We start from the raw sequence: 23,638 nt of genomic DNA on the forward strand, positions 1-23,638 counted from the left end.
CAGGTTGTGCAGCTAGCTAAGCTCAGGAGATAATTAATCTGAGTCATTGCCTTAATCACCGTTAAGACAGCCGAAGGGGCGGAGGGAGCCACACGGACGTCTGTCGAGATAAACGTTTTAACGCTTCTGACCGCACATAGTAACTGTTGCTGAGGGGCAAATTGTGAAAACTCTCGTAAACGCACATTGATGCCGTAAAAAAAAAAAAAAAAAAGTAGCCTAATAAAAAATATGCGGGATAAACTTCAAGTCGTTACACGGAAGCGTGATAAGGCTGCTGTGAGTGAAGGCGTCACCTCAGCTAACGGAGTGCTGCCCTGCGGGGCATGAAACCTCCACACGGCTGTGCACCGAGGAAGGGAGCGACACGATGGCACCCTGCGGAAGAAGGAGTCGACTCAAGCTGTATTTCTTCCTCTTTGGTGCCACTCTCCTCGGGTATCTGATATTTTTCCGACACAGCTCCGGGGACGTGAACGCGACAAATCGACGAGAGGCCCCCGCAGTGGAAGAAGAGGTGGGAAATGAAGATCTTAAGAAGCCCGTGTACGAGAAGCCCCCCCTGAATTTAAATTCCCTGGGCGAGATGGGGAAAGCTGTCAAACTGAATCTGGACGGAGAGGAGAAAAGAAAAGAGGAGGAAAGCCTCAATAAGAATCAGATTAACACTTATGTCAGTGATAAAATATCGCTACACCGCAGGCTGCCGGAGAGATGGAACCCGCTGTAAGTTACTGGAAACACCATGATTACCCTGAAGTAAAGTTAAGATAAGTGTGTCACAGTGTGGATCTCACAGCAGAGTGAAAAGGACAACTCAGTAATTGCTTTTGAGACATGTTTCTAAGTTGCAAAGAGTTATTTGCTGATGGGGTGGAGTAGTGGCTGTTGCTTACTGTAAATGGAAATGTTTTATTAGCCACTGAGTGTCATTATCCAGTGGTAGCCTATTTACTTTTAAGCTTGCTGCCCTTTCCAGTATGTTCAGTATGGAGCATCCTGTCTGTCACACCTCCACTAACTTGTTCTGTCACCTAACAGTTCAATTGTCCTTTGTAGTTGCAGAGAGCTGAAATACAATTACAAAACCTTGCCCACAACCTCTGTGGTGATCGCCTTCTACAACGAGGCCTGGTCCACCCTGCTGAGGACGGTCCACAGTGTGCTGGAGACGTCCCCCGACATCCTGCTGAAAGAGGTTGTGCTGGTGGACGACTACAGCGATAGAGGTACAAGCACAGGGAGACTGAGACAGACGGTCGGGATGGACAGGGGGAGCGACATGTGGACAGGCAGGCTGGCAGACTGACAGTCACAAAGGACAGAGAAGTTGTCAGAGAAACACACAAAGAGACATCCAGATAGGTGGCAGGAACAGGTGGCAGAGAGAGTGGCAGACTGACATTAGAAAAGCCAAGCAGATACACAAAGTTGTGTAAACATTAAGACGTGCCTTGGAAAATATATTTTGGACACACACACAGTCAGAGAAGTAACATGTTTTTATTTAAGATGCCTTATTTTAGTTTATTTGTTTAATTTCTTGAAGATCATCTGAAGGACCCGTTGGAAAAGTACATCTCAGGATTGAGGAAGGTGCGTCTGATTCGGGCCACCAAGAGAGAGGGGTTGGTGCGGGCCCGGTTACTAGGGGCTTCCATTTCCACGGGGGATGTGCTCACCTTCCTGGACTGCCACTGCGAGTGTCACGAGGGCTGGTTAGAGCCCCTGCTCCACAGGTGAGGAAACCTTCAGGCAGAATTTCGGCAGTATACTTTTTTTAGGAATGCTGTCAAACCATGGCCTTGTGGTTAGACAGGTTGTATGTCTCAGTTTGAATGTCGATGAGTGACGTGCTAATTACTGTATGTGAGTGCTTTAATATGACTGACTTGGTTGCTTGGTAACTTGTTGTTACGGACACATTCTTGTTATATAGCGTGGCCTGCCTGTGTCAGCAGCTTTTTTTTTGTTTGTTTCCTTTTCACTACAAGAATCAAAGAGGAACCAACGGCTGTGGTGTGTCCTGTCATTGATGTGATTGACTGGAACACCTTCCAGTATTTAGGCAACCCCAGTGAACCTCAGATTGGGGGGTTCGATTGGCGTTTGGTCTTCACCTGGCACACCGTCCCAGAGCATGAGCAGAAACGCCGCCATTCGCCCACCGATGTCATCAGGTGTGCATCACTTATGGATAACTTCACAGAATCACCAGGAAAGACTCTGTCACCGATAGATCACTCACTCATTAATCCAGATTAGTTAGAATTTATCAGATGGAGGTAAATTATTGTCTGAACTGTTTCCTCCTTAGGTCTCCTACCATGGCAGGAGGTCTGTTTGCAGTGGGCAAGAACTACTTCCATTATTTGGGAACGTATGACACAGGGATGGAGGTGTGGGGAGGAGAGAACCTGGAGTTCTCCTTCAGGGTAAGAAACTATTATCTCTGTGTGTTTGTTTATGTACATAGAGTACACGTGTTTGACACCATAGTGCAAACTATGGTAACAAAGGATAATGTAAACACACTCTCCACACTGACTTGACATATGGAGAAATGTTGTCGCCAAGCCACAATACAAAACACAAGGCATTAAAGAGGCAGTCCTATCTGGATTACATTTATCAAGACTTGAATTATTATGAGACTGTCAAAACCACCCTGAAATAATTATAACTTAACAGCCTGTGGAAACAGGCCTGATATTTTAATTGCAGAAGAAGAAATTCTACACTCAGGGGAGGGAACTAAAACAGGTTTTTTTTTCTCCAAGCTCTTCAACAACAAGGCTGTGCTTTGTGTTGTCTGATTGACTGATTAAATCATGGCTGAGACACTAACCAAATCCTTGTGGTGATGTTGATGTTTCGTAGATTTGGCAGTGTGGGGGCAGCCTGGAGATCCACCCATGCTCCCATGTGGGCCATGTGTTCCCTAAAAGGGCCCCTTACTCGCGGAGCAAAGCTCTGGCAAACAGTGTGAGAGCTGCTGAGGTTTGGCTGGATGAATTCAAGGAGGTTTACTACCATCGAAGCCCCCACGCCCGACTGGTGAGTCTGTTGTTGTCGTGTATGTGTTTAGTTGTACTGAAACACAGAACTAATCTTCGAGCAATCTGGCGTATTTAATAACTGAATGGCTTGTTTTCTTTGTGTAGCTTTGTGACGGCAGTGTATTTTCTGTAGCTGCACTCATCACAGCTCTGTCTGATTGATTAATGACTTGATTTCACCAGTGACACACTCTCAGTCCCACACGTACGCTTAAAATTACATGCACTCCTTTCTCTCACACACACACACACACACACACACACACACACACACACACACTGCACTCCCGCTGTGGTGAAATAGCTCCCCTGATTAAGTGACACTTGGGATACATGAGCGGTGGACACCCAAGGTGACAGGGGTGTCAGGGCGTTCCGGTGTGTGATTACCACCTTTCCATGTCACTCTGTGCCAACGGGTGTCACCAACCTGTCCTTGACAGGGTGAGAGCAGCGCTGAACCCATGGGGTGCCCTGCCTTTGTATGTGTGCATGCGTAGGAGGAGGTGGGTCAGTGTGTGACAGTGTAGTTAAGAGGAGAAGCTCTTCTAAACACAGATCAGGTGGCGTTCATCTCTCTGAGAGGAGGTATCCTTTCAAACCTGTGGCATGATAAACCCAATACACCGAAGCCTGCTTATTGGCACTGCTTGGTATGAACAGACACGTCAACATAAACAAAAAAGCTCTCGACATTTTGTAGCATGCTTTAACAAGTGGGATTCAGTTCCTATTATTCTGTGACCCACCTCCCCCATTTCATTTCCTTCAGGAGTTTTCAGATACATAAATGCAGAATTTGTAGAACTTCATGAGGATGTTATTATTAATGTCTGTTGTAAATCTGAACACTAAATTTGTTACAATACTTTTGCAAATTCCCTGCTGAATCTCTTGCACAAGTAACCAACCAACATCCATTTACGTTCTACCTGTGGGCCAGACCATAAATATGTAATACACTGCCCGCCCCCCAAAAAAGTCACACACCCTAATATTTCGTTGGACCGCCTTTAGCTTTGATTACGCCACGCATTTGCTGTGGTGTCGTTTCAATAAGCTTCTGCAATGTCACAACAACATTTATTTCCGTCCAGAGTTGCGTTCATTTTTCAAAGATTGCTTAAAGATGATGGTTCCCCACTCTCCTTCCAGTTTTTAATATTGCGTTGGACAGTTCTTAACCCAATTTTAGTAGTCTCAGCACTCTCCTTAGATGTTTTATTTGCTTGATGCATGTCAATAATTTGACCCTTCTGAAACAGATCCACATCTTTTCCATGGCCACAGGATGTGTTTTCGACATGGTTGTTTGAGACTGCATCAGTCAGGGTTAAATAAGTTGTTGCCAGCTGAAACATAATCATCCATGCAGTAATTATCCAATGGGAGGCTCTTACCTATTAGCTCAGTTAAATCTTTAAGTTATGTGGTGACTTCCTTTTTGGACGGGCAGTGTATATGTGTGTATGTATTGCTTGAGGATTGGTTTTGCCAGATGCCTCCACCTTGAATTCTGCATTGCTTCCAAGCCCACAATCTAGAAAACTTGAGTCAGTCTAATACATATATTTATACCTGATTGTATTATGTCTCTTCAGTTAGGTGGGGCATTACATTTACAGTCGGAAACTAGCTGTTGGCTAACACTGGCACCTTTACATTTTATTATGTTCATTAATGTGCATTGTCCTCCTTAAATTAAAAAAAAAAAAAATTCCAATCCCTCCACAGAGCAGAAAGCAGTATATTAGGGGTTGCAAGATGCCGGTATTAATGTCGCCCTTCACTTCACATAAATTATGTTTACAGCCCTATGCTAATAAGTAGTCAATCGGTGTGAAATCTAAATAGAATATATTACTAAAAGGATAAAGTTGGGAAAATCTATAAGCACATTTCTGTTGTTTTACCCACTATCCTCTTTATCCTCTAATCGACCCCTCTCTGGCCCCTCGTGTACATTACATTGACCTCAACTTGTTCCATTAATGTTTTTCAGTGACTCCTCCCTGGTCCATATAGTATATTGGATTGTCATTGGGCTCCTTGTCACTCTTGTTTTATATTTAAGTGGCACCTGTAGTGGTCCTTAATTTTGCTGGTCCATACACTTCCCTCCCACCGACAACAGATTGTCTCCTTTGGGAATCCCGCTCTTGACCCAATAAATTGATGAGGGGCCAATTAGAGCTGTGCTCGGGCAAACCACCGTCATCCATCATCGTCCTGCAGCGCTGCAGAAGGTGTGCTGAGCATATGTGCTTGAGCAGATCAAAGTGGAGGCCGTCTTCTTCCCCTTACTGCATCTCACTTGTTTCCTGATCACTGTGGCACATATGCGAGGAACTATTTGTGTAGGTATTTACATAAGCACACATGCAAACACACTCGTAATAAAAAGGTCGACGCTCTCACTCTTGTTTGACTAGGAATGATTTAGTGGTAGGAAGTTCTGTCGGAGGTGGTCGTTAGTTGCAATGTCTCGGAAATATGTAGGCCTATGGAACAACTATAGATGGTGCTATTGTACGCCAATTCAGCACAGAGCTATGCTATGAACACGTCCTCTGAAACAGCAGCTATATGAGTCTATGAACATGAAGGTCTCCCTTTGATTATGAGATACCATCATCGACTGATACTTAACATAATGTCATTTCCATTTTACAGCAATTCTGTCCTTCCTGGTATTGTTGTGGATCTGAGGGCATCAGGGCAGAATGGTACAGAAATCATGAGGCAGAACTATCATTTGTGCTCTTTGTTTCTAGGAGGCCTTTGGAGACGTGACAGAGCGGAGGATGCTTAGAGAGAAGCTGGGCTGTAAGAGCTTCAGGTGGTATCTGGATAATATTTACCCCGATCTTCACGTCCCAGAGGATCGGCCAGGCATGTTTGGAATGGTGAGAGGCAGCACATCTGCATTGCTGATTGTCGGCTTTAAATTAAGAGTATGAATTTATCAATTATCACCAATGTGATTGTGTTTAAGCCAGCTGAGCAGTTCAGACCAGAGACTTGTCAGAAAAAGCATATAAATAGTTAAAGTGTGGTTTCCCCAGCGCTGTTTGAGCTCCTGTAAGTTCTACTCTATAAATGCTTATAGCAGTTTTTTTTCCTCATTGCAGCTTAAAAACCGAGGCATGATCAACCACTGCTTTGACTACAATCCTCCAGACGACCACGTGGCAGGCCAGAGAGTCACCGTCTACCCCTGTCACGGCATGGGTCAGAACCAGGTACTGGACCTTACTCTTTCAGGCTTCATGTAATACATTGTTTTTTTGTTTTTTTTAATTATGTGTGTTTTTTTCCCTCTAAATTGACAAATGTCTTGATATAAACATTGTAAAATATGAATATTCTTATCAGTCTCAGATGTTGTCGATTTAGAAAGCCTTATGTTTTATGTTTATTGCTGATCTGTGCCTTCACTGATGCACATATTTGTTTACAAGAGTTAGAAACAGCTCTTCAGATGTCCCTGTAGTCACACAGCCCAGTCATTAGCCCTGTTCTGATTTATCTTCCCCCTTTTTTTTATCATCCCTCTGTTCCTCCTTATCTTTCCTCTAAACTGAGACTCCTCAGTTCTTCTTACATTTTTTATGAATCATCTCCTTACATGTCCTCCATGACTCCCTATTTTCTATTTAGCTGAGACAGCAGTAATCATAGTCAGAAATAACTGCTCATGCTCCCTCAAAGTACTGTAGTGCCACAATACTCTTATTTCATGGTACAGTAAGGGTTAGTTGCTGTACTTTCACAAATTTGGGAATAGTGGTTTGGATGTGCCTGTCCCAGATTGAAAAATGATATGTTGGCCCTGTTGTTACAAGGGAGAATATATTCCACATCAGCTACATCCTCTGTGGTTGACAGCAGACCAGGAAACGCTGTGAAATTTACCCTTGTTACTCCAGCAGCCCTCTGTGGACACACATTGATGTCGTCTCTGCAGGAAGTGGCCTCTGCAGTGCTTGAGCTGTCTGCCCTATGAGAGTGTTCACACTTACTCCACACTTTCATTTGTAGGCGGCGCACATAACTTGTGTGTACAGACAAACGATCCTTCAGGACAGTGTATCCATTTGCCGGTTATCTTTTACCCATGAGTCACACATAAAATGTATGTGCACAAATACATATACATATTCGATTATGACTTAAATATTATAATAATAATACATTTTATTTATAACACGCTTTTACAGGTGCTCAAAGACGCTTACAGTAAAATAGCGACATAATTAAAATACAGAAACAATGCAGAATAACAACACAATTAAAATACAAAGACAATGTGGAAGATCAAAAAGAGATGCACATTAAATCAGGTTTTACAGTGAAATTTACAATTTTGTTTTAAAAAAGGCTTTAATTTGACACAACACAATTTGCATGAAATGGTTTGCCGACTGTGTCATCTCCACCCACAGTTCTTTGAATTCTCCTTGGACGGTGAGATCCGCTATAACACGAGGGATCCAGCAGGATGCATCGCGGGTGACAACATCAGCACTTACCTGACTGTCCAGCTGTGCAGAAAACGAGACCAATCCGTGCCTGCAGATCAGAAGTTTATCTTCCGAAAGGTAACGAGTCCATACAAAACAATTTGTAGCCATTATAAAGACGTCACACACCAGGATTTCACACGATGGTTAATGGTTTTATGACTCTGCATAAACAAGGATGCAGCTGTGAACTAACGCATATGGTGGAGGCATCGATCCGCAAAGTAGTACCTCTAGATTTCTAAAGAACCTCTGAGAATCTCACAGTTTTAACAAAGTTAGTTGGATTAATTTCTTAAATTCATATGACTGACATGTGAATCTTTAAAGTCAAAGTCAAAGTCAAAGTTATTTGCTGTTGTTGGACTGACACTGAATTAGTGAATTACAAGGTCCCCACAAGAGTCATATCACAGTCCAAGTCATGTCAGTCACACTGCTGAGCTTCTCCACAGGTGTAGAGCACCAGTGTAGCAGCTGACTACCGTATACTGTAAACTGTAAATCACAGAGCATCAGCAAACTGGGTCTTCACTACACAATACTGAGAGTTGTTTAGCATGTGTTTGAGTGTAGATATGCCATACCCAGTGTCGGTAGCTAAACCATGCTATCTAAATGTAAATGGGGCCAAGAAAGACTGAATGGATGTATGAAGGAGGCCAGAGGCAGAAGAGTGGTGAATTTAACATAAAGAGAGGAAGAAGAGAAAGTAAAGCAAACAAACACATTAATGTGGAGCAACGGAATGAGTAGATGAATCAGTGCAGAATCTCCCAGCAGCAATACTAAGCCTTGATGCTCTTAAATGGTGTCAATCATAAGTCAGTGGGTAAAAATGATACCCACTCTATACAGAGCAGCAGCTATACTTAAATCAGTACTGTAATGTTGTTGTTTTTTAATAATAACACATATTGTCATTGTATGTTTAATTCAACAATATTCTTTATGGAACTCTTTTAGAAGTGTAACATTCACATAGCCCCATAGTCGTACACACTCACCTACAACCTGTGAAAAAGAAATAAACCAATTACTCCCCACACACATCATTACACTTCTAGTAACATTTAAAACATATTACAAATAAAAGCTTCTTGTATTGGCTTCAAAATCCAAATATTAAATATGATATAAGGCAAGTCTGTTTCATGTGTATCACAGTGGTTTTGCACACGTGGTAGACTTACTGCACACGCAACAGAATTATTGCACCTTTAACCAGCATGCAACTGTTTCAGTGTTGTAACAGAACATGTCCTCGTAACCGGCTCTTTGCAGGACGGGAGTTTGCTCCATGTGATGAGCCAGAAATGCGTCCAGGCGGTGGACAAGACAGACAATGGGAGACCAGCCCCCTCACTCCAGCCCTGCTCGGACAGCCTCCACCAGAAGTGGTTCTTTGAGGAGAGAGGGCAGCAGAATCAACTTTGAACTATGAGCAAGTCAGTTTTTTTTTTTAATCAGGCCAGTATCCTGGGGAAGGATAGTGGTGGATTGAATTGCTATTTGTTTCTTCTTTTTTTTTTTTCCTTTTTGGGATGTGTGTGCCTTGCTCTGAAAGGAGCCCACATGAGGAAGTTGCTGTATTCCCTTCCAAACTTCAATCTATGCACATTTCTGCCAGCTGGATTGAATGGATCAGTGAGAGACTGTACTGATAATCACTGATTTTCTGATGTACTTTATATATGTATGGGATTTTTTCATTCAGATGCTGATTCTGGGAGACTGGAATGTTGATTGTTGAGATAACTTGCAGTTCTGTACATGCTGGCATTTTTCTTATTTTTCATTTACGCACTCCACAGCTGCTGGAATCTTAGTGAGATCAGTTCAGCTCGTTTGGTTGATGTGCACAAGGACAAACGGTGAAATTTGTGTGCATATACCAGAATGAAAACAACTGCCTAATACCTCTGTCATCATACGCGTGGCCTCTTACGAGCTGGTGGCTGGAATTACAGCCACCTCAAAGCCACGAGATATTTCCATCTTCTCCTGTAGAGGGGGCCAACGCACCTCTCTGCACTTTTCCTCTTTTCACTGTGCTTTCTATTTGTCAAGAGAAAGTGGGACAAATCTTCAGGTATTTTGTTAGGAACCTTTTTCAGACAGTTTGAGTGCTTGCTACTCTTACATACAGGCGGCTTAGAGAAAAGCCTTAAATCACAGGCATTAGGTAAGTACCCTAGCAAATCCTGAACTTTATCACCTAACTACTGATAACATGAGAAACTCCTGTCTTATGCTGTTCAGCTTTTTACTGAGGTAATTTCGAAATGCATGATCTCACTGAGGTAAAATGACATGGGTCATTTAGACAGCTTTTGTAGTCATTTTTATAAAGGAAGAAAAAAAACCATACTGTAGCACTAAGTGTACTTGCCTATGCAGCTTCAAAACAGTTAATCAGAGCCATATTTTATGGATTGAATTCATATGGTGTCAACTATGTTTATTTATAGGTTGTATTTGGTGACAAGACTAAATTACTGTGATATTTCATAGCTCTGACATAGCTCAACTTCAGTTATAAATAAGTGGGAATTTATTAATTTAATGCTGGTAAATGGGAAAGGGTCCCCTCCTCATCGGACTTGTCTGTTTAGGGAAAGTGCTGGATATATATGAAAAAAAAGATTGTAATTTTATTTTCAGATTGTCTTTCATGTTATTAGGATCCCAAATAATGCCCTCGAACTGAAACACAGTGAGACAGACAGAGAGCAGTAGCTAAAGCTCTGACGGAGTGTTTGCACACTTTGAGAAGGTATGCACCTCTGCTGAGAATATGCACCAGCACAGGAGGCATTCCCCAGAGTGAATGCATATTACTCTGGTGGGCTGTGCTGATTTGTGCACACCGCCTCTGGTTCCATCCGTCAGAATTAGACAACTATAGATCCCTCTGTTCGGAGCCGTGGTCACTTCTGTGGCGGTCCCTCAGGCTACGCAGGGGGAATAAGGAGAAAACACAGCAGAGGAGTAGACAGTTGTTGGTGTCTCCAGAGTGCTGGGATGGCAGATGGCTTCCTGATTGATTTTCTGGTCCTTTCCCAATTCGTTATCACCACCTCTCCCTCTCTGTGTCAGAGGTGTGCAGCAGCGGACTTATCTTTTGGACTCATGCCAGCCAAAATCCTCGCAAGACGAGCACTTGTATACTCATGTGCTTGAAGTTTGATTTATGAAGGGAAATCATCAAGAGTACAGTTTTTGACAGCAGAAGCAGATAATGGAGGAGACTGACTGAAGCAATTTGTGACCTCTTCCTTACCATTAACCTTCACAGGCCGTTGGCCCATCAGTCTCAAAGGAGCTCCGTTCGGAATTGATGTTAGGGGATGATCAGACTAAAATAGATTTTTTGCTATTGATTCAGAATGTATACTCACAATAAGATAAATGGGAGGTGGAAAAAGATTTTGCCGGGACCACAGCTGGGACTTGAGTAGAATCAGAATCCCTCCCTGTTGCCAAATATAATGAATGCGATGTGCAGCGGTGACGGGAACACGGCAACATCTGTGCATATGAGCTCACTTAGTACAAGCCTAAAGGGACAGGGCAAGATGTGCATTACTTACCACTCTGAACATACATTTACAGTTTAATTGCAGCGTGCAGAGCAGTGTAAAGGAGTATCATGGGATAGCTGTGCAGACGAAGGCATCAAATAGGTTAAAATCAGACTGGAATATGGAGTAATTCCCAGGGTTAAAGTTCCCAGTAGTCCACCAGGGCTTTTGCTGCCATTATGGAGACGATGGCTCGTAATAAATCAAATGGACCAAATGACCAATTGGAAGATTATGGTCAGTTTCACAAAGGGGGGGTTAGAGCATCTGTCTAAGGGTATTGTGTATGGTCACAATGCTTGATTTTGGTCCTAATAGCAGAGCACCATATGCCCTAGAATTTCTCAATAACAGGTTTGAAACAGTTTCCAGACTCTGTCCCATGGTCCCTGGCTTTCCTGCCAAACTCCTGAGGGCTGAGCTTTTTGTGAATTAATAGTGTCATCCATGAAAGATCAGTTTCACCAGGAACAGGTGAAGGTTTTTTTTTTTTTAACACAGTGCTCATGCTTTATGTATCAAACACTTAAGAGGTGACAGCTTTCCCATTTTCCACAGTTTGTGTCTTTAGCCCGTGAGCGCAGGATAAATATTCTTCCTGTCATTAAAAAGGGTAATTTATTGTTCAGTGTGGCCATCTGTTATTCCAGGCATGTCCTACATACGCTGGCCTGATATTGTATGCTAATTTGATATTCTACACACAGCTGCAATAAAATTGATATTCGCCCGTCGGGGTCACATCTCCTTGGCGGGTCATATAGGGCTTTTTATATCAACCAAACCTTTGTCGTAAACGGCGGTGATATTCCAGGAATCTGTTGGAGAACTTGAACCTGTAAAGTGGCTGATTGCACTGTCGCTCCAACCCTAATGGACCAGGCACTGCTGTTCTCACACCAGTGTGCACATCTTCTGTTTATAATGCTAAACAACTCCCAGTGGAGACATTTTAATTATTTAAGTGGTAAACGTGCACAAATGATAATGCTGGAATTCAACACTGTGTCCGGGTGAGTTAATGCTGTTAAAAACTCCAGTGGCCTTATATTGTTTTTAGGAAAGTGAAGGATGCAATTAATGTTATTTTTGTATTTGTTGGATCCAATAAATGGACCAAATCTGATGTTGGTGTGCTTATTTAATTGTTGACAAAAAGTAAAAACAAGTAATGTTTGATATTAATGCCTGTTCTTGCTCATCATTATGCCTTTTTTGTTTTTTAAATGTTCACTTTTGTGTCTTTAAATTGTGCATCAGCACTGGAAACACTTGTGGAGAGAAAAAAATATGTGACTAAAAATTCTTTTGATCTCACTGTATGCCATTGTTTATCCATAAGACTGTGACTCATCCACATCCAACGCAGAGTAAAACAGGCTATCATCCACATTTAGCTGTGATGGAGACGTGAATCAAGATGCTCAGAGGGTAATGAGAGAAGAAAGAGAAGAGATTTTCCAACCATATCTGATTGGTTTGATCACCAGCTGCTGAGCGCGATGGAGAAATGCGGCGCCTGCGCCAAGTCACTCCGTTTCCCCTGGTGTTGATGCTGTGCCCTGCAGTCTCTCTCAATTACTCATTGATGATGCTCTGCTGTTTGTCTCCTAGTACATGCAGTGTGTGTTTGTGTGTGTGTGTGTGTGTGTGTGTGGACCACGGCGACTGATGCGCCACATCCTTACATCAACACTGCAAAACGCTAAAGAATTAGACAAGGTAAAAATGACATTCAAGTGTTATCTTTCAATTTAAGTGCACCACTCTGCAGGAAATAATAGCAGGGAATATTTATGCCTCGGTGAAGGCTCCGTATAAGACGAGCTGGTTTCTGTCCCGTACGAGGATGACATGCTCTGATGGAAAACTTGCCAGAAATCTTCACATTTCTGACAAACGCTGCACAGACAACACTCGGCTGCTTCCTAGGAAAATGAGGAGCCCTGCTGCAGAGGGCTGTGATGCTGCCGTCTCCAGAACTGCCTCATCCTAATCTTTTGGGTGCATCTCTGTGAAGTATGCAGTACGAAATCGCTGCTATAAAACATCCGCAAATTTCAGCAAGCTCTGTATTTTGTTGGAGCCTGAATTCGACGTAGACCTAGTTTTTTTTTTTTTTTTAATTCTCACAGCACCACAGTCTCCCACACCCTATATGTGTCTTTAATGATAATGCAAAACAAGACTCCCCGTGGTGCAAGTCTTTGGAGATGCTTCAGTTGTCAGGGAGTGAGAGGAACCATAGGAGGAGGAGCACACACACACACACACACACACACACACACACACACACACACACACACACACACACACACACACACACACACACACACACACACACACACACAGGAGGCCATCTCTACACTCCATGATGGTTTAGTTTATGTAATCCCCAATACCCAGAACAGCTCAGGAGCAGTGGCTGCTGGCTGCATACATTAGATGACACACTTTCACTTTCAGGAGGGCCTCCAGACGGTGCAGCAAACATGTGAGGCCTAGATACAGAGATAGCATAACATTTCTTATGCGCTGCCACTGCCTCGCATCTGATGAGGTGGGTCATGCAGTGAAGAAAGCAGCAAGGCTTTCATGGAGCCTCTCAGTCGGCAAATTCGTTTAGAAAACCATAACCGACTATTCTACAGTTCATCAGCTACGTCTGAGCAGTATTGTGGTTTTTATTCACCGCATCATGTGTGCCCTCTCCATTTGGCAGAGCTATACCCACTTTAATGGAAATCAGTTTTTCAAAGAGGCAAAGACCAACTTTAACAGCAATTAACCTTGCCAACTTTTCATGAAAAATTGACAGTTAATTTTTAAGATATGAAAAACATGAATTAAAGGTATTTCTCATCCCCCCCCAAAATATGCGTTTGTAAAACATCAATGTCGGATATAAACATCACAGTCACACTGGAGCTCAGTGAGTATGTGGAGATTTATCTGTTGTAAATGAGGTACTCAGAATTTCTCCAAATACTTCAGGGACCAGTTTCCCAGACGTGCTTCGACTGAAAGCCTGTTTCAGCTGAAAGCCTCCTTCAGTGCAGGATCAAGCTCATCTAATCCATTTCTGTGAAACCAACCAATGCAGCATCAAAGGCAGATTGCTTGTTGCTTATTTGCCTTGAGTTACCCCCTGTGTCTCTTTTTTTCAGAAGAGTTGGACCTCCCTAGGATCTCACTCGAGAAACAATGTAAGAAGGCGTGTCTTTTCCAAAAATACGATCCAGCCGAGACCCTGACAGATCACGAGAAACTTTGAATTCTGCTGAATACGAAATGCACGCTCGGCTATGAACGGCTGCACTGGTGGAGGTGACGGATAATTTGGCAACTTTTTCATCTTCTCTTCATTCAGAGATCCTCAGATCCCATCACCATCACCCTGAGCAGTTTCAACATAAGTGTGAATCATTAAAACAAGTCAATGAGAATCTTTGACTTTGATTATGAAGGTGATTGTGGATAATATCTCACGATTTTCAATTACCGCCACAGCTTTGAGAGTATAGCTGTAAATTAGTGGACCACAGCTTTGTTAATGACATTAATGGACTAGTCCTTGATAATGAGTCACTTTTCACTTGCTCAGAACTGTTACATAGATGATTCTGAACATGGCTGCTCCATTACAGATGGGTAATTAAAACCTTTTCTTTCATGTTCCTAATTTTTCCAAACTTGAAACAAACCTAGTATGTCCTGGGCATATTTAAATTGCAAGTATAGCACGTTTTCCTTAAAATGACCGGGTTGTGAACAGCATTTTAAGACCGTGTGACCATCTTTGCTCTTGTAATACATCAGAATGGCAGAACGCGAATCTCAAGTGGTATTTATAGTGACACTGCTGATGTAATTAATTATCAGAAGCCTTTACATGGTGAGAGAGAGGAGAAGGAGTCACAGCACATATCACACTTGTCTGCTAAAAACTGGAGTCTGTCGCCCTTTTTCTCTTCCACAGCGAATGGACATGGCAGAGCCTGGAAATATGAGTATGTGTTGAAAAGCCATGGATGGAGACAACAGTTTGGACTATATATTGTCTTATTCTTTACCGCATTTTTCTATATGTTGAAGTTTTGACTCCTCAGACTCTGATGTTTCTCCAGTGAGTTTTCTAACTCACATCCTCTTTTTTTATTTTTTTCCGCTCCTCCTGTCGGATGCGATGTTGAATCCTCTCAGAGAGCAAATCATATTTGGCAGAAATTATGTATTCTGCTAAAGAGAACACCAGAGTCACATTGATTCACACCCCGGCAGACTGTGATTTTTCACAGCCTCCCCCAGTGTAGCCTACATTGACAGAATACCTCTTTAATGTGTTCCTACGAGATAAAAATGCTTCCACAGGCGATTAACCATTCCACCCTGCTCCCATTCATTTCACTTCATCAGATTACTTGATTGCTTGCCAAATGGACTGTCTCTCCCCCCCTTAGGGAAATATACTGTATATATTTCCTTTGGACAGAATGAGACGTGGTTGATTTATTTCTCCTCACTCACTGTGTTTTTAGACATTCAATCGGCTTTCGTTCAGTTCAGTCATGTGTACCTCAGGTTTAGAGATGTTATTAATCCCTTCAAACACTTATTTTCTATCCGGATTTACATAGTGGCCTGGAGCTGTTTTAGAGTTTCAGGGTGTGAATGGTGAAACTTGAAAAGTATCAGTTTACAAATTAGACTAAATTAAACAGTGAGCCATGTTTCTGTGACATGCTCTGACCACAAACTGTGCCACATCAACTGAGCTTCAGTTTCCTGTGTGTTGTACTCACTACTACTATAGGGATGAGATACACTAGAGAAAATATTAACATACGCTTGATGAGAGGATTCAGTTGCAGGTGTTGTTTTAGACACATTGGAGAGTGAGTGAGATCTCGCTGCCTGATGCTGTTTTCTCATCATTCTCCCTGGAGGTAAAATAAGTCTTAACACCTTGACGTGCCCCAGATTTAGAGTGCTAAAGACATGGACACTGCTTTTCATAGTGTATGATTAAATTAAATTCTGCCTTCTCTTGAGGGGCTTTTTTTTCTCACTAAAGGGGTGTAGCGATGCAGGTCAAATGAACAGATCCCTTGCTGTCTGTGTGTAGTCATGTGTGAATTAAATGCCTCATCACTTTGCAGAGGCAGTGTCAGTGCTTAAGTTAATTGTGAGGGTTTTCCACATGTACAAGATACACACATACGCATGCATGAGTGTTTGTGTACCTAATACAACCCAGCACACCGGTCTAAGAAGTGTGTTTTACTTTATTTTACTCTCCAGTGTGCTTGAGATGTAGCGTTCCCAAGCTCCACGCTTATTCTGAATGAAAACACTTTTTAAAACATAATTTTCCTGCCAGAAAATTAATGACTGTAGTGTATTAATATTATTTGTCGGTGCAGAGGCAGTGGATAAGAAACTGGGGGGGGTGAGTAGCAGGAAGCAGTCAAGCTCCAAGCTCAAGCATCTGAGAACTGGCTAATGTTCTTTTAAGAGAGAGGCAGTACTTAGAGTTAGAAAAAAAAGACTATCTCTGCCTTTGCATAATTCATTACTGATGTGATGATGATGTGCTTGGTCAGATAGACAACCAACTGCCCTGGCAATGGAAATGTAACTTAGATTGATGCAGCATGCACATGGTATTAATCATCTAAGTCATTAAGCTGATGCCTTAGTCAGAGTTGATAAATCATATTCATCAGTGGATGTCTGTCAGTGTGATTGTCCTCCAACTTTTTTTTTTAAACAGTAGTTTTACTTCCTAAAGAAATAGTTCTGTTAATATGACGCTATAGCCAGCAGCAAGTAAGCTTAGTTTAGCATGAAAATTGGTTACAAAGATGGTCAGCTAAAAAAAAAAATCAACTTTTCAACACCTCTGAAGCTCTCTAATTAACATGCTTTCAATTTGTTTGTTTCATTTTGTGCTACAAATTAAGAGTGCACATGACATGACACAGCCAAGCTAGCTGTTCCGCCTGTTTGTATTTCTATCTAAGCTAAACCAGCTTTAGGCCTGTGTATTCAACATACATCAGGAGAATCATCTACTTCTCTGCAAGAAAACAATTTGGTTTTGAACTCAATAAAAGATAAACATTAAGCAGTTTGAAGTAAGATTAAAGTACACTAAATACAGTAAATAAAGTTCATATTTCCTTACATAAGCAGCAGAGTAGTCCTGTGTTTATATGCCTCCTCTCCTCTGGCACATGATGCCAGCCTGGTTGGGTAGCAGCTCATTGCAGGTGCAGCATTTCCAGTGAAATGCCAGAGCAGAGGGATGAGGTGAGGGAGATGAGGGGGGGGGGGGGCACTGAGCCAAGTCACTGACCTTTCCAGCGTGCCGATCGATAAGGCTCAACATCGCAGGGCTCCGGAAATCTCTCAGCAGAGAGACAAGAAGTAGTAGACTCACACTGTCAGATGATGCGCTAATTGCTTGTGGTTGCTAACCTCCCTTACCCCTGCTGGATGGAGCCGGGCGCTGAGATTCAGGCTTCCTGCCCCTGGGGCCCTTCTGTGGAGTGTGGGCTCTCAAATCACTTGGGGCCAGGCTTGGAGCTCATGCTGTGTACCTGCTGTACATAAGTCACATAAGGTGGCATACAGTTTATATCCATACACAAAGTGTCATTGTACACAGGAAAATACCATAATGTACCGATCATTATAATAAGCCACAAATGCCTCATGTAAATGCTGTTTCTGCAGACATCTGTTCTCTATCAGACATCTATTTTACAGGCTTGATGAAAAGTGTTGCATAATGATATGTTATAAAACACAAGTTGTACTTACAGCTGTTTTAGATGCTCTTGCACTTCTACACTGATATGACAAACAAAAAGAAACTCAAAACACTGCAACATGCCCCCCCCCTCCCCCTCCCTCCCCTTTCAAATTACCAATGAAAGCTGTCTTTTCACCTCGGAAAGCTAAACGACAAGTGCTCACACTGCTCTGTATAAAGGCCCAGTTCTTTGAGTAATAGTACACCAAAGTGACAGGTGAGTAATGCTCAGCGGGTAGTGGTATGGAAATGGTGCATGTAGGATTGTACTCATTGAGCCCGCTTGCTGATAATGAGCCCGCAGACATGTGGAGGAGTGGCAGCGAGCAGGGCCAACTCCTCTCACTGCCTAACTCTGCTTTCATCGCCCGGCTTTCATCAAGCTCAAGTGCCACAGCTATTAGACCTTTGTGCAATGTTGAAGGGGGGGAAGCTGAGTGTGCCAGCACGGTTGGCTAGGTTACTTCCAAACTGCTTTCCACAGCAGCTCTTTGATTAACTACTCAAAATTATGATTAGTCTTAAACATTTAGATTTTTTTCACACATACTGTATGAATACATTTTGATTGAATTTCTTTGTGATGCTTTGCAGGAACAATCCACTTTACAGAGGCAGAATTGGTTTATTTCAGTAATGTTGAATCAAACAACATAATGATACTTCACAATAAATTCTTCCTCCTTTTGCCCACCATGTGTTTGAGCAGTTAGTCTAGTTTTATAATGGTAAAAAGTTTCTCATCTATTTTTTTTTCACAGAATTGTATTGTATTGTACAAGCAAGTGGACTTTGCTCACGAATCACTGATGTAGAAAGACACAAGAACTCACAGTTCCTTTCATGTCCTCCACAGTTCCCTTCAGTGGTCTGACCTGCTCACTACCTGTGCTGCCTTCATCAGCTCTTGTTAACTAACTGATTCCATTTCCATGTTTTTCTCATATTCTATGTTGTTTTTCCATATCCTGTGTTGTAAACCGTTTTCTTGTCTGTACACAACATCTACTGCACGTCTGCCCGTCCTGGGTGAGGGATCCCTCCTCTGTTGCTCACCCTGAGGTTTCTCCAATTTTTTCCCCGTTAAAGGTTTTCTTGGGAGTTTTCCCTCAGTCGATGTGAGGGTCTAAGGGCAGAGAATGTTATGATTCTGTGTAAAGCCCTTTGAGAGAAACTGCTTGTAAAAATGGGCTATACAAATAAAATTGCCTTGCCTTGCCTTGCCTGTGCAGGCTTTCGCAATTACTTCACCGCCTGCTGTCTTTCTGTTTTATTCTTTTTTCTCATTCTCTACTTTCACTTCATTGTTGCTTTATGCCTCCTGATTTCTACACGGTTATGTTGCAGTGTCCGTGTTCCTTCAAAGCGTTGGTGTACCTTATCATATCCATCCCTGGTGTTTGCTGCATATCTTCCATTGGAGGCCAGAATACTACTTGTGATGGGTGTCAGCATGGTGGCAGGTAGTATGTAGTTTTCTCTCTCTACTGACACACTTTCATGAAGAAAACACACAAAAGGATGCGAGAGAAGACACAGAGACACAAAATCTATTGAAAGGAGGCAGCCAGAGGCACACAATGGAGCTCTTGCCAGAGCGGAGCTGGTGAGTGAGTGGCAGGTGGCCTGGCCCCAGGGACTCCTAATGAAGAGAGTCTGCCTGCCTGCTTATCGATCCAGCCACATCAGCTGATCTGATGCTTGGCTGACTGGCAGACTAGAGGGGGCCTTAATGGGCACCCGGGGCCACACACACACACACACACACACACACACACACACACACACACACACACACACACACACACAGGAGACAGATACCGTCTGCTCAACAGGTGTGTACTTGGGTACACACATCTTGCACAACTGACTCATACCTATATATAAATAAATATATAGGTATGAGTCAGTTGTCTTTCATGTTGAACCTCTTTCCTGTATTTTGTTGAACCGTTGTACCACAGCAGAGGAAAAGGCAGAGGAGACAACAGCTGCCCGCCTGTCAGACTGTAACACAGCATTTCTAAGCCACTGTCCAGCATAATCTATTCACACATACACACACGCGCACACCTCTGCCATCACAGATGCTCCTTCAAGCTCATTATTTCTGGGACTGTCAGCTTATGGCTTGTTGTGTTGGCTGGGTAATGCATCTTAAGCCCAGCTATCAAATATGAATGAAGCACTGACTTCCTCATCTATCTTTCATGGCTTTCATTTGTTAAGCTATTTGCCTGCAAAAATATTTTTGGATATTCCCTTACTGTTGTGAATAATGTACTCAGGCAGTAGCAGTTGGTCTATTATGAAACTGAACACGCAGTTCTGGTTTTTGTGAATATTACTGTTTGAGGGGGTGGGATTGGTTGGTATATTTGTGTGAATGGGCTTTATAATCATAAATGATATTAGAATTTTTCATTTCATGGTTTGTGTTACATCATGATTGAACTGGCATAATGGACAATACCATGCTGTGTCTAGGAATGTGAATGTACAGTTTACCATGTATTTAGCTGTGTACTCATCCTTTTTAATTATATATAGATCAATGTTTGTATGTGTGTGTCTGTGTGTCACTATGTAGGACCAGGTGCTAGGTTGTGTGTGCATATGTTGTCATATGTGTCTGTCGGTTTGTATTTTTGTCCTTTTCAAATGAGACTGTACATGAACACATATTTTACATGTATTCTATATTTAAACATGTTTGTAGTTATAGCATCTACATTTGAAAGTGGAATATGACTGCACATTATGTAATTCATATGGCCTGAGACAGACATGTCATTATGTGCACATACGCAGAAACGCCTCTTCCCCAAAAGCGAACAGTAAATACTTTTATATTGTATTTTTTGGCTTTTCATGCCTTTTTATTTTTTATTTTTAGAAAGAACAGTTGAGAGAGACAGGAAATGGGGAGGCAGAGAGAGGGGGAATGACATGCAGGAAAGGGCTGCCCGATGCAGGATTCAAACCGGGGCCGCCTGCAACGAGGACTGTAGCCTCTATACATGGGGCGCCTGCTTAACCACCTCTGTATACTTCTAACTTGTGTCAGCAACATGCTGGCCCTGACCCTAGCCTCTCCATAGAGCATCAAATGGAGATTTCTGGCAGATAAAGGAACTTTTTTGTGCTTGTACAGCTAACACTGCAAAAGAACAAAGCTCAGGCAAGTATACAAACTGAAAATACTCTGTGGAATCAAATATCAGCATCCGATTCACTATCTTATAACAGTTCACGGGTGTAGCTCTCTGAGGTCTGGCTTTAGGGGAAAGTTGTCCCTCTCCAGAAGGGACTGTCCTGGATTTGAGAAAACACCAACAAGATTCCTGGGACTGGGCAGTATTTCTGCACAAGTGCTTGTGAACTTGACACTACACTGCACAGTTCACGTTGCTGAGTCATGAGGATGAAGCCGTCAGCATTCCACAAGCAATCACTGATCAATACACATGTTGGGGCTCAGAGAGGCTGGGCGTCTCCTGTGTCCATTACAATCACCGGTGAAGAGAAATAGAAACTACATCCCCGAGTGCTCTTCATGCACCCCATGGAGCCATCCTTTTCATGGAGAGTCCCATCAGCTCACACGTAGATAAATTATCCAATGGCTTTTAACCTCTTAAGAGCGGGCACCTCTTGGTCTTGGTGGATGGAGAGAGGCTGTGTATAATTAATGCTGGTGGGGTGGGTTGGAGTGGGAGGTCTTGCAAAGCTGCCGTCCACCCCTTCCATCTCTGAGCACATACACTGTGGGGCGGCACATGCACATGCATCAGTGGCTGTCATTAACTTGACCCAGAGAAATGCCTAGAGATTCTCTCTCTGCGCCTCTTTTTTGTGCAGCTTATTCTTCATCTCTCTATCCAATTTCCCCTCCATTTCTCCTTTGAACTATTTGCTCTCTCTGCCCTTTTCTCTATCTCCCTTTCACTCCCCTGAAAGTGTCTGCATTATCGCTTTGAGTGAAAGTTTGTACTAAGATTTTGTGTGGAAGAATGACCATGCATGTGATGAGTGTGAGAGTCTGAGAAGCTGTGTGTGTGTGTGTGTGTGTGTGTGTGTGGATGATGTGCCTCCGTGCATATTTGTCAGTGTAAGCCAGTACACTTGTGCCTGCTTTTCTGTGTATCTTCTTTTATACCCACTAATTAGAGTGACAGTTTTTATTAATAGTTTTGGGCTAATGTGTGATAGCGTGACTCCAGCTTTCCTACTAGCTCGTTTACCCTGCTCACTTGCTACCCCGGGCCCTAATTATCGAGCAGACAATCTGACATCCAACCACTAAAACAGAGATGACACATTGACATATTGTCACTTCCGACTTTAGACTGGACCTCTAAACCTGAGGTTATGCTGTATTCCACAGATTTGTTCCATGTTGTTCATTCACCTTTAAGCATGTCTGAAAACTATGTGGGGTGCAGATTATGAAATAGATATATATTTATAGATACCAGATTTCCCAGTCTGAGATTATGCACATAAATTTGCATGTCAAGAGTGTTTAATCAATCTCAGACAACAATATTAAGACAGCAGCTAGCTTTGTCTTATTAATGCCACTAAAATTTTGGTATCTTAATATTTCTACCAATGTTGTTTAGGTAAGAATGCACCAAATATGATTCAGATGCAGCACTTTTTTCCCCCCCCTGTTTGAGGCTTTTTTTTTTTTTTACTTACACGCGTAGATCAAAAGGATGCTGGATCTTCTGACTATGTTCTTTGCTAGTATGGAGATCATTTCCTCTTTCATATCAAGACACAAATCTTTGCACATGTCACATGCATGTGAGGATATACATAATGTTTTCTGACAAATCTGTAGACTGTACACTTCTTTTGTGGACGATATCTATTTGTCTATCTACATTTGCTTTACATACACATTCTTCTATAGGCTATTCTCTGCTTTAATCGTATTATATTCATCCTGCAGGCACGTGGAATTGCTGTTGAAACAATCACCCTTGCTATGAGGTGGTTATGCTGTAGATGATGTTGGAAACATTCATTGTAAGTGTGATTATGTAAGACATAGTTCTTGCTATTACTAGGACTTGACAGTAATCAAAATAGTGTCCTCCCACAGCAGAGCTGCAACTGAAGCTCTTTTGAAGGCAGTGGCCTACTTTACACAGTCTCTTCTCATATTCTTGATTTAATTTCAGAATGGAATAAGAAAGGCTATGATAACCTCTTCTGACCAGGACAAATGTAGCATGCCCAAGATTATCTTTCTGGGGTGCACGGCACAGGACATCCTTTAATTCAGAAATATGCTGTGTGTAGCTATTATCTGTCCATTCTCACACAACCATGAGCCTGGAGATCCCGATTGTACAATGCCCTACTGTGTTACCAAAATTTTATTTGTTTTTATTTTATTTTAATATCGTTACAGTTGACACTTTTGCAGTGATGGCATGAATTAAAATACACGATTTTCTACAATATAGGCTATAAAGGTAAAACAAAATGCATAAAATAGCATAGAGGTTATAGTTAAAAGTAGAGCTTCAATGCCTTTCACTTCCCATCATCCTCTTCTATCCTGTCCTATGTAAGTGATGCTGCGTTCATGACACGTCAGAAATGACCAGCTCCGGACAGAAAAAAAAACAGGCCTCCCTT

General features: G+C 42.3%; 1 protein-coding gene across 1 annotated transcript; it reads left to right on the forward strand.

The window, feature by feature from the left end:
- Positions 1–226: 226 nt before the first annotated feature.
- Positions 227–9,200, forward strand: galnt12 (UDP-N-acetyl-alpha-D-galactosamine:polypeptide N-acetylgalactosaminyltransferase 12). The gene is made up of 10 exons (XM_085791836.1): positions 227–726; positions 1,060–1,229; positions 1,550–1,739; positions 1,995–2,180; positions 2,318–2,435; positions 2,881–3,057; positions 5,834–5,965; positions 6,191–6,301; positions 7,505–7,660; positions 8,867–9,200. The coding sequence occupies exons 1-10, from the start codon at positions 371–373 to the stop codon at positions 9,017–9,019; spliced, it is 1,749 nt and encodes a 582-aa protein (XP_085647962.1). The 5' UTR covers positions 227–370; the 3' UTR covers positions 9,020–9,200.
- Positions 9,201–23,638: the final 14,438 nt, after the last annotated feature.

This window comes from Trachurus japonicus, chromosome 11, assembly GCF_045865225.1.
Source record: "Trachurus japonicus isolate A0001 chromosome 11, Traja_1.0".
Lineage (NCBI taxonomy): Eukaryota > Metazoa > Chordata > Actinopteri > Carangiformes > Carangidae > Trachurus > Trachurus japonicus.